The 12,744-nt window shown below is 35.9% G+C and overlaps 1 protein-coding gene across 1 annotated transcript in view; it reads left to right on the top strand.

Moving 5' to 3' along the window:
• Positions 1-12,744, top strand: part of USP32 (ubiquitin specific peptidase 32) — a gene marked incomplete at its 5' end in the record, with an annotated part of 150,448 nt that overhangs the window by 73,424 nt on the left and 64,280 nt on the right. Inside the window, 5 exons of the mRNA XM_082861592.1 lie at positions 2,091-2,222; positions 3,859-3,966; positions 5,803-5,918; positions 6,512-6,574; positions 7,778-7,861. Coding sequence (XP_082717718.1) covers positions 2,091-2,222; positions 3,859-3,966; positions 5,803-5,918; positions 6,512-6,574; positions 7,778-7,861 — 503 coding nt within the window. The remainder of the gene's footprint in view (positions 1-2,090; positions 2,223-3,858; positions 3,967-5,802; positions 5,919-6,511; positions 6,575-7,777; positions 7,862-12,744) is intronic.

The following is a 12,744-nucleotide window of genomic DNA, read 5'->3' as shown; positions in this document are numbered from 1 at the left end:
CTGCAGTTAATCTCCCATGAATTTTTAAAATTTCAAGTACAGTTGACCCTCCATATCCACAGATTTAACATCCACAGATTCAACCAATTGGGGATTGAAAATATTTGAAAAAAAGTTTTTTCCAGAAAGTTCCAAAAAATAAAACTTGAATTTGCCACGCACCAGCAACTGTTTATATAGCATTTACATTTTATTAGGTATTATAAGTAATCTAGAGATGATTTAAAGTATACAGGAGGATGTGCGTTGGTTATATGCAAATACTATACCATTTTATATGAGGGCCTTGAGCATCCTTGGATTTTGGTATCCACGGGGGTCCTGGAACCAATCTCCTATGGATACCAAGGGATGATTGTATTGTACTCTTCATCTCTAGTAGTTTCATTTGGTACTTTTTTTTTTTAATAGTTTCCGTTTCTCTTTTCAATATAGTCATGGTTTTCCTTAAATTCTGTAGATATTTATAATGGATGTTTTAAAGCCTTGTCTACTAATTCCATCATCTCTGTTATTTCTATGGCTTTTTCTATTGACTGGTTTTTATCCTGGTTTTGGATCGCTTTTTCCTGCTGTTTTATGTACATATATATATTTGGATGCTAGACATTATGAATGTTATATGGCTAATGGATTCTGTTGTCATCCTTTAAATTAGGAAGTTTGTTTTGTTTTGATAGGCAGTTATTTGTGGATCAGGTTGATATTTTCTAGATTTTTTTTTAAAGTTTTTTGGGGGCAAGTCTGGAGTAGCCTTTACTCTAAGAGTTAGTTTTTCCCCTACTGATTAAGTGACCCTCTGAGTCTGTGAATGCTCCCAGTGTTCAACAAGGTATCTCCGCTCTGGCTGGTCAGAACTTAGGCATTTCCTAGCCCAGCCTCAATGAATTTCACTCTATGCATACACAGCTTAGTACTCTGCTATAACTCAGTAAGACTCCTGTTCATATTTCTGGAGCTCTTTCTCTACATAACTCTTTCCTCTCCAGTATTCTGCCCTGTAAACTTGAGCTACGTCAACCTACCTGAACTACAAGTTCTATTCTTAACTCAGTGAAATTTCACTGCTTAGGTTCCTCATACCTTGCCAAGGTCTGGGAAGAGGCTGCAGGCAGAAAGCCAGGGTAATGGAAAGACTCACCTTGTTTGTTTTCCAAATCTTACTTTAGTTCCTTGGAGGGAAAAAAAACAACAGCAACAACAATGCACATATAGAATGTAACCATAGTTGGAGTTTACCTGTGATTTTTTTTTTTAAATACATCTTCTGATGAATGAGGAGAAAAAGATGTTCATGTTTTCATGATGCCCCTATTACCTATCACATTATAAATCCTGTTCTACCCTGTCTTATGTATTGACTTTATTACTTATAACATCTTTTGTCATGTTCATTTTCATTTATTTAATAAGTATTGAATGTGTGTAGTTACCATATCGACAGGATGGATCAGACATGGTATCCTGCTATTAGGATGTTTATAGTGTAGCCAGGAGAGAATATGTATATAGAATCACTAAATCCAAGATACAGATTGAAAATTACCAAAAATGAGTAAAATAAAAATGGTGTGGGGGGCTTCCCTGGTGGCGCAGTGGTTGAGAGTCCGCCTGCCGATGCAGGGGACACGGGTTTGTGCCCCGGTCCGGGAAGATCCCACATGCCGCGGAGCAGCTGGGCCCGTGAGCCATGGCCGCTGAGCCTGTGCGTCCGGAGCCTGTGCCCTGCAACGGGAAAGGCCACAGCAGTGAGGGGCCCGCGTACCGCAAAAAAAAAAAAAAAAAAAAAAAAAAAATGGTGTGGGAAGCCATAAAGGTCTCAGTTGTTTCCTGTTTTACATATTGGATTTAAATGGGGAACTGCAAAAAAATTTTTTTCCCATTTTAAAGCTTCTTATATGTTAATTTGAATTTAATTTTCATTCCATTTTAAATATAATGTATTTGTCTTTCAGAGTTTTGTTTTAGGTAATTTTTAGCAATTTAACTGGGAAATTAAAATATATCCTTAGAAGTTACATTATCAGGATAAACTAACTGCCCAGAAGAGAAGCCTGAGGTTTTATAATCTTGTTTCATTTGACTCTCAGTGGAGGAATCAGACATCATTGATCTGGAGAAACGCTATTGGTTGCTGAAGGCTCAATCCCGAACTGGACGATTTGATTTAGAGACGTTTGGCCCATTGGTTTCACCACCAATTCGTCCATCTCTAAGTGAAGGTAGGAACATTCTATTTCTACAGTGTTCCTTGCTAAACACACATAAGACCATCTTTTATTTCTAACCAATACATCTTAACTCTAAAAGGCTATAATGTTACAAGTTTGCAAGTTTCTTGCAAATAGTGTAGTTCAGTGGGAAAAAAAACTAAATTGGGAATTATAGTCTTGAGCTTCCTATTCTACCTATGTAGCCTTGCATAAGTCAGTTTTGCTCTCTCACCGGTACATTCTCATATATATAAAACATTTTGACCGAGACAGTGGTTACAAAACAGTACTCCAGTGAGGTGCCTCAGCATCTGGTGCAGGGATTAGGGAGGTGGCCACTGAGCAGGCAAAGCTCTAGGTTTCCACACATAGCCCCACCTCTTCCCTCACCGCAAGAGCCTCCACTGTTTTTATTTTACATAAGAAAGTTCCACTGGGGAATTACCTGGCGGTCCAGTGGTTAGGACTCTGCACTTTCACTGCTGAGGGCCCGGGTTCAGTCTCTGGTTGGGGAACTAAGATCCTGCAAGCCGTGTGGCGTGGCAGCAAAAAAAAAGGAAGAAGGTTCCACTGTTCTATCCCTCCCTCCCTCCCCTGCCCCAAAAAGATTAAGAAACCACTGGACTGGACCATCTCTATGCTCCCCACTTAGCCCTAAACTTTTCATTGCTATAACTTAAAAAAAAAAAAAGTTAGTAATGCAAAGGGTAGTTGTTGGTGATATCACAAAAACCATATTTGGAATCTGAATACTTGGGTTCTGCTTCTGGTTCAGACCTTTTTAAACTTTTCTAACTTTTGGCAAGTCATGTAACTACTTCTAGCTTTGATTTTCTACTCTTTAAACTGAGGGCACAGAAGTAGAGTCTTACAGACAATCTGTATTCTTCACATTCCCAGTGTATTTCAGAAATACCTGTTTGGGGAGCCAGAACAGATAGGGCTTGTACCTACTTCAAAGGTGCAGTTGTGTTTTTACCTTTCTAGAATTGGAGAGTGATAAGTCATTTTATTTGAAAACAAAATTATTCCATTTCTATTTTTACAAAAGGTTTGAAAACCACAGGATTATATTATAAATTCCCTTTTATTTCTGAATTTTAAAATATTTATAAATATTAAGTAATACAAAAAAGACTGCAGTACAGAATTTCTTTCTTTGGTAATATAGTGTGTTATTTTTCTTTGCTTCATGAAAGAGCTTAATGGAGCTTATTAATAACAACACAGTATATCTTTGATATGCAGTTCAACTTTTCTTCTTTTTTCCTTTTTCTTCTTAGTCTTTCCAAATAAGGATAATTGTGGTCTCTGACATTTTTTTTCAGTTCTTGATTTTTTAAACTGATTTTTATTTTTTACAGCTAAAGTCATTTTGAGCTATAGGAATTGATATAAAATAGAGACAGGCAGGCAAACAAAACCAAATACTAAATGATGGTAATGTATTTTCTGCTAGAAGGTTAAGTTTTATAATTATACCAGGAAAAAGAGAAATACTTCCTAGGACAATGGGAACTACTGATAAACTTTTTTTTTTTTAATTCAGTCAGTTTATGGGAGTCATGCCTCTTTTCATAAACATGTCCTTATTACCATTAGGAAGTTTGTTTGTTGTGATTTACATTGTCTTCCTATTTTACAGGTTTGTTTAATGCTTTTGATGAAAATCGTGACAATCACATAGATTTTAAGGAGATATCCTGTGGGTTATCAGCCTGTTGCAGAGGACCGCTGGCTGAAAGACAAAAATGTAAGTGTGTTAAACACTGTCACAAAATTTGCAAACTATACAGCGAAAAAAATCAGCATTCATTCATATAAAAATCATCTGTGGATTGAGGCTTGAATTTTCATTACTCTGGCAAATAGCAGTCTCATGTTGAGCTTTTACTGAGGTCGCTGTAAGGATACAGTCACCTATTTTCTGTGGAGTGATTTGGGATTTGTCATTAGTAACGGGGTTGATTTTTCCAGATGAATGTGCAGCTCATGATAAATGAACTACATCAGTCATGATGTATTTGAAAATGTTAAGCATTTAGAAAATATTTTCTGGTAGTCTATAGAGAATTTTGTGTCTTACATGACTTGAAGTATAACTTATTTTCTGTCACTTGAATACATTAGTATTTTATTAGCAAAGTGAAATTTATGATCAAAACACAGTTTTATTAAATACTAAAATGGTCTTTTAAGCCTAACTAAAATATTATAGTGTAATTTATAAGCATATTGAATTAATAAATCTTAACTATATTTGAGAAAATGCAACAGTTTAGGTTCCAACATTTAATTGGAACCTAATTCTAATATATTTACAAGTGTCATTATCTCTGTGTCTTTCTAAAATACAGCTTCACAAATGTTGCCTATGTGGGGTATGCTACTTGTTATTTGATATTCTTCAGTAATGTGCTGTGATGCACTCCATTGATTTAATAGCATAATTATTATGGGAGTATATGAAATAGATAAGTATGTAATCTAAAAAATGTATATTCCTTTTTTCTTCCCTGATATGGTATACCATTATTCCAACCTGGCTTTACGATAGATTATTTGTTCCCATTAAAGTTCAAATATTAAATAAAGAGGCCAAAATCTTTGCTTTTCAATTGAGGTTTATTATTGCCTTAAAAAAATTTTAATTTCTTTTTTGCTAGTGGAAGTTAATAAACTAGAGTGATTCATTTGATGTTAATTAGCAAAGTGCTGCTATTTCTAATTCTTAGTCTGTTGTATATAAACAAAGAATTGAAGAGTTAAAATTGTTCTTTGGCAAAAAATGAGTGTGCCTTAATTACATTGGAGAGGCAAAATCTTTATAGTTATCCCTCAGTATCTGCTGGGGGTTGGTTCTGGGACCTCCTCGGATACCAAAATCCATGTATACTCAAGTCCTTGTATAAAATGGCATAGTATTTGCATATAACCTATGCACATCTTGTGTAGTTTAAATCATCTCTAGGTTACTTATAATACCTAATACAATGTAAATAGTTGTAAATACAATGTAGATGCTATGTAAATAGTTGCCAGTGTGGCAAATTCAAGTTTTGCTCTTGGGGACTTTATGGAAAATTTTTTTCTTAATTTTTATATATTTTCGATCTGTGGTTGTTTGAATCTGCAAATGTGAAACCTTTGGATACAGAGGGCCAACTGTACCACCTTGTTATTGTTGATTCTTAATGTAGATGGAACATTTTCAACATTGTGAGAATCAACTCTGAAGTGATCAGTTTTAAATAGTACAAATTAATTTAAAGGCTTGAATTACCTCCTCAAAATCTGTGAGGTATTGTACAGTAATTTGGCTCTTATTTTTCAGTTTGCAAGGAATTTAACTCTAGATTTGGGGGAAGGATAGGGTTCTCCAACCTGGCTAATGATGTAGATAGAGAGACTTAGCAAGTATGTGCAGGAAGTCCTACAAGTTCAGAGGACTTTAATGACATAGTCTGCTCCAGATAAGCAGACTTAATCCAGAATATACTTGCTTAAGAAACTAAGTAATTTTACTAAGGCAGCTTCCAGTAAAACATATTGTACTTCAGAATACTTCATAAGAGTTTCTTTTGTTTAGTTTGCTTCAAGGTGTTTGATGTTGACCGTGATGGAGTTCTCTCCAGGGTTGAACTGAGAGACATGGTGGTTGCACTCTTAGAGGTCTGGAAGGACAACCGCACCGATGACATCCCGGTAAATTCTGGTTGTATACATCTTGTTGCATGTAAATTTCCAACAGGAAAATGGAGTGAAAAATTTTAAAAAGAGATCAAGAGAAAGGGATTTGTTATTACCTCTAGTTGCTATATTATGCTACTCAAAATATCCATAGCTGAAGGTACAAAATTGGAAAAAGAATTTGCCTTAGAAAATTTCATAAACTGAATGTATTGTGTAAAGTAAAAATGAAACCAGAGGGAAATTGGCTTAATTTTTTAAAGCAAGTGTAACAATCTATTAATGGTAATTTAAAAAAATACTTGACCTGGCTTCCCTGGTGGCGCAGTGGTTGGGAATCCGCCTGCCGATGCAGGGCACACGGGTTCGTGCCCTTGTCCGGGAAGATCCCACATGCCGCGGAGTGGCTGGGCCTGTGAGCCATGGCCGCTGAGCCTGCGCGTCCGGAGCCTGTGCTCCGCAACGGGAGAGGCCACAACAGTGAGAGGCCCGGGTACCGCCAAAAAAAAAAAAAAAACTTGACCAAAATGTCGTATACCTTAGTCACTGACTAATAAAGATGATATCTACTCTTTTCTAATTACTTCTTTGGGTTTCTGTTTTTAAAGGAATTACACATGGATCTATCTGACATTGTAGAAGGCATATTGAATGCACATGACACCACAAAGGTGAGTCTCGCTGGGACTAATCCTTTTCTAAAAATACCTTGTACTCTGAATTGGTTTATATAGTTTATATATATATTTAAATCTCTTCTACCTCATCCCCACCAAGTGCTTATTTGGATCTGTTGTTACAACACCTCCAAGTTGTCTCTAAAGATAGCCCATTCCATCTTTAAACAACTCCATTAAGTGTTATATACATAAAAACATTTATTATATTTTATAAGCTAGGCATTTTATAAAAATTAAGTAGACACAGCCGTTGCCATCATTTATAATCTTTATTTCTCCCATTTTAATAAGTTATGGTAGGGCTAACCTTATACTGAGTGAAAGAATGCACAGAAAAAAAGAACACATATTGTATGATTCCATTTATATGAAGTTCGAGAACAGAGGCAAAACTTAAAAATGGTAACAGGTGTTACAACAGTGATTTCGGGGATGAGTGATTTAACTGGGGAGGACCATAAGGATATTTGGGATGATGGAAATGACCTTTTATCTCAGTCAGGGTGGTACATATGTTCTTTTACAAAATTTAAAAAGTAATATTGGTAAAGATCTCTTCTGAGTTCTTTAATGGCAGCCAGAATAAGCATGTAATCAATAGCTTATATATATTTTGCCTTCTGTATGAAAATGTAATTTTTGGTACACTTTGACACCAAGAAAATATTGCTTTACTCAACTTATAAGAGTAATGTTAAATTGTATTTTGGGGAAATGTAATGTAGATACTCATTTTTTATATTTATTAAATTCTTTTAAATCTCTAAGAATTCTGATAAAATTACCAGATATTTCTAAGAAGGTCTTAGAAAATTGTTAGGATCAAAGGGCATAATCCAAAGAGTCTGCAAAAATGCTTTCAAAATTAGTAAATGCTTCATTTTCCCTACTCAGGGCCTTTTGTGGGTTCCGTAAGTGACCTTTGAACCAGAAGATACTGTGAGTTATTTCCCAGGTCTTATTGGAGGAAGATGATTGTTGGGGATAAATTGTCCTCATTGCCATTGACTATTTCAACAAAATTTGGTTACTTTTAAACTTATCCTAGCTGGCCTACTTCTCAGATGAACACATAGCATCTACCTTAAATTATTGGTTTTCTTTCAGACATATGACAATTAGAAGTTTAATAAACCAGATTTTATTCAAATAGTATAAAAAATGAGATCTTTTAAAATACTGTTTCTCTTTCAGATGGGCCATCTTAGTCTAGAAGACTATCAAATCTGGAGTGTGAAAAATGTTCTTGCCAATGAATTTTTGAATCTACTTTTCCAGGTATGTTTAAGGTAAATGACAGGTACAGAGGACAGTGGTACCAGTAGTTCTGCATCTTTTCCATATGTAATAGTTATTACAACTAGGCTACAAAACCATATATTATAAAAAGAACTACATTATCCCGTACACGACCTGAAGGATGGTGAGAGAGCATGAGTGCCTACTGAAGTTTCTCAAAGTCATGAGACGATAGGAGGGTAGAATAGAGCTGATTATGTTTATCTTACAAGTAATGACAGAGGAGAATGTAGACACATAGAGAATAATTTGCTATTTTTCTTCATTGTTGTCTTGTTTAAAGGCCCCTCCTAACAAGTAAGGCTGTGTGAACAGAGAGATGGATCATAAGTAGGCAGCTGTAAATTTTTCACAAAATATACAATCTTCCCAGTTAGGAGATTATCTTAGATGCAAGACTGTTTCTCAGTTCTGTTTTTTTTTCTAATTCTTTAGAAGGTCCAAAAAAGATTGAAGGAGAAGGAGGAAAGAATAGCTGCTAGGAGTGAGCAGCCATATTTTAACTGTTTTCCCAGTTAAAATACTTCTCTTGCTCCAATTAAAAAAAATAACTTATGGTTTCCCATTTTTCATGGTTCTTTATAAAAATTTGTTGATTTAATAGTGATATTTTAGATTCTCCTTATTATATTTTCCTTTCCTTGTAAAAGCATCCCTGTGAAAGTCAGAAAGGTTTAGTATCTTTGTATCATGATCTTCCATTGCAAATAAAGAGTAACTTGTCTGTGACACAACGATGTTAGAATACATGGAAATTGAACTCTTCCTTATAGCTAATGACTAATTAATGTATATTTAAAGCATATGCAATCTGATAAGCCTATAATATCCATATAAATCACTCAGCTGCTCCACTATCAGTTTTCAGCAGGGATTTAAGTTGATGGCTTTGTAAAATAAAAAATGTACAAAAATAATATAAATCACTACTATAAACAGAAATGACTTGCTTGGTAATACGAAAATTGATCAGCTAGTTTTTTATCTCATTTAAAATAATATTCTCAACTACTTTAAGTCATAATTAGTTATACAAACATTTTGACCACTTAAGTAAACTTTATGTTCACTTAATATATGAGTAAGCAGACTGTTATGCTAATTAGTTTTATTTTCTATCTGTGTCTTAAAATAGAGTTAGCTGGTAAGTTCAGTGATAAAAGCTTGAATTATGCTCTTATTTTATTTGCCAAGATCCCACTCTTGCCTGAGTATTTAAGTGTAACATAAGTATCAGTAGAATTAGTAAACCATTCCTGTGGTAGTACTTTATTTTCAATCCTTTTTAATAAACTCAGTGCCCAATATTTTGCAGAGGAAGCATGCTAAACATGAGCAGGATCTTCTATCTTATACATTTGTCAGAAAGTATCAAATGTTAAATAATGTGGTAAGCAGAATAACTCAGCCTACCCCCACCCCCACCAATATCCATGCCCTAATCCTTGGAACCTGTGAATATGTTATTTTACATGGCAAAGGGGATTTTGCAGATGTATGAGTTTAAGGACTCTGAGATGGGGAGATTGGCCTGTATTATTCAGATGGGTCCAGTCTAATCACATGAGTCCTTAAAAGTGGAAAATCTTTCTCAGCTGTGGTCAGAGAGAAAGAAATGACATTGGAAGAAGAGTGAGAGAGGTGCAAGTGGCTAGCTTTGAAGAAAGAGGAAGGGGCCGTGAGCAAAGGAATGTGGGTGAACTCTAGAAGCTGGAAAAGGCAAGGAAGCATATTCTTCCTTTGACCTCCGGAAAGGAATACAGACAGCCCTGTTGCCGTCTTAATTTTTAGCCTAGTGAGATCCATGCCTTACTTTTGACCTACATAACAGTAAGATAATGAATTTGTGCTGTTTTAAGCTGCAAATTTTGTGATAATTTGTTATAGCAGTAATAAAAAAAAACCGATACAGAGGGAGGTAATCCGTATTTATGGATTGGAAGGCTCAATACTTTAATGATGTCAATTCCCCTTCAGTTGATTTAAAGATTTGTGCACTCACAATCAGAATCCCAAAAAGTTCATTGTTGTCATTATGTTTTTGCAGAACTTGACAAGCTGATTCTAAATACACAGAGAAGTATGAAGGGCCAAAAATAAAAATAGCAAAGGTGATATTAAAGAACAGTGGACTTGTATTACCAGATATTAGAACTTGTTATAAAATAACAGTATTGGGCTTCCCTGGTGGCGCAGTGGTTGAGAGTCCACCTGCCGATGCAGGGGACACGGGTTCGTGCCCCGGTCTGGAAGGATCCTACATGCCGCGGAGCGGCTGGGCCCGTGAGCCATGGCCGCTGAACCTGCGCGTCCAGAGCCTGTGCTCCGCAACGGGAGAGGCCACAACAGTGAGAGGCCCGCGTACCGCAAAAAAAAAAAGAATAACAGTATTAAGACAATGTGATATCTGCATAAAGTTAGACAAACCAGTGGAACAGTATTGAGAGTTCTTAAACAGACCTACATAGGTGTGATCACTTGATTTATAACAAAGAAGACATTGCATTGCAGATGCAAAGGGGTGGTCTTTTCAGTAAGTGGTACTGAATTAATTAGTATTCATATGGTGAAAACATGCCTCATTATTCCCACCCCATTATAATACATGAAAAGTAATTTAGGTAGATTATAAATCTAATAAATTTGAACGGTAAACAATAAAATGTCTAGAAAATAATATAGGAGATATTTTAATGACTTTGAGGTGGCAAAGAGTTCTTAAACAGGACGCATGCAGCAATGAAGACCCAATGCAGCCAAAATACTTCCAGAGAGCACTAAGCATAAAGAAAAGTTTTAAGTTGGACTTCAGTAAAATTAAGAATTCTTTTAATCAAGAGATACCATTAAGAAAATGAAAAGAGGGACTTCCCTGACGGTCCAGTGGTGACGATGCCACGCTTCCAATGCAGGGGACACGGGTTCGATCTCCGGTTGGGGAACTAGGATTCCCCATGCCACGCGGTGTGGCCAAAAAAAAAAAATGAAAAGATAAGAATATATTTGCTATACCTGTATCCAACAAAAGACTTGTATATAGGGCATACAAAGAGCAAAAATCAATGAAAAAAAGGCAGAAGCTCAATATCAAAGTGTACAAAAAACTTGAACAGGTGCTTCACAAACGAGAATATCCAAATAGCTAATAATTATGAAAGGGGGCTAACTTCTTTAGTCATAATGGAAATACATTTTAAAATCACTCTTGGAGTACCATTAGACATCCATTAGAATGGTTAGCTTTGAGGTGATATGAAGCATTGTTGAGGATAGCAAGAAACTGGAACTCTTACACATTGCCAGTAGGAATATAAATTCTTACAAGTATTTTGGAAATTGTTTGGCTGTTTTTATGTATACTCTATGACTCAGCAAATCTACCCCATGTATATATCCTACAGAAACTTGTATATCTGAGCACCAAGAAACATAGAATAAGTTCTTATAATCATTTTTTGTTACAGCCCCAAACAGAAAATGACCCGAGTACCTATCAACAATAAATACATAAACAGAAATGGTGGCACATGCATACATATGGTTTACTTTAAAACAATAAAAATAAATATACTAGTGCTACACACAACCACATGGATGAATCTTACATAATTTTGAGTGGAAAATACTGGACCAGAAAATTCAAAAGCAGACAAAACCAATCCATGGTGGTAGAATTTAGTAGAGTGAACACATTAAAGGGGTACAGTGGTGTCTGGGAAAGAACTCAAAGTGGAACTTTGGGAGAGGTAGCAATGTTCTGTTTCTTGACTGGATGAAGGTTACATAGGTGTGTTTACTTTGTGAAAAGTCAATAAACTGTACACTTAAGATTTGTTCACTTTTAACACTTTGCTGTACATGTGAAACTAACACAATATTGTAAATCAGCTATACTTCAATTAAAAAATCTTTTTAAAATATTGTTCACTTTTAAGCATGTATATTATATTTCCTTTTCATTAAGTTTGCTTACAAAAACCCAGATACCTGTGCTTCCCTCGTGGCGCAGTGGTTAAGAATCCACCTGCCAATGCAGGAGACACGGGTTTGAGTCCTCATCCAGGAAGATCCCACATGCCGCGGAGCCACTAAGCCCGTGCACCACAACTACTGAGCCTGTGCTCTAGAGCCCACGAGCGACAACTACTGAGCCCATGTGCCACAACACTGAAACCTGCACGCCCTAGAGCCCGTGCTCTGCAACAAGAGAAGCCACCACAATGAGAAGCCTGCACACCGAAACCGAGAGTATTCCGCGCTCACCACAACTAGAGAAAGCCCGCACGCAGCAACGAAGACACAACACAGCCAAAAATAAATTAAAAAAAAAAAACAAAACCCAAAGCCCAAGTATGCATCAGTAGGAGAATGGATAAAATGGTATTGTCAAACAGTGGACTGTTACTCAGCAATAAAAAAGAATGAACTACTGATACATGCCTGAATCTTATAAACCTAATTTGTGTACTGTTAATTGTACCTCAAAATGTAAACAAAACTATAAACAGGCATGCTGATGTATTTACAGGGAGCTGTACTAATAGCTATAATTTACTTTGAAATGCATGTAAAAATTAAGATGATGAATTGAGGGATGAATAGATTAAGTATAATAAAAATGTTAATGTTAGACTTAGATGATGGGAATGAGGTGTTCAGTGTAAAATTCTTTCAACTTTTCTGTATTTTTGAAAATTTTCATGTTAAATGTTGGGGGAAAAATCATATCTTTTGTGATGATATTTAGAGAAGGCAAATAAGTTGAGGAGAAAATGAGCCTTAAAAAGCATATTTAGGGCTTCCCTGGTGGCGCAGTGGTTGAGAGTCCGCCTGCCGTTGCAGGGGACACGGGTTCGTGCCCT

This window comes from Leucopleurus acutus, assembly GCF_964270905.1.
Source record: "Leucopleurus acutus genome assembly, chromosome: 19".
Taxonomy (NCBI): Eukaryota; Metazoa; Chordata; class Mammalia; order Artiodactyla; family Delphinidae; genus Leucopleurus; species Leucopleurus acutus.
This window is presented reverse-complemented; position numbering and strand designations above follow the sequence as displayed.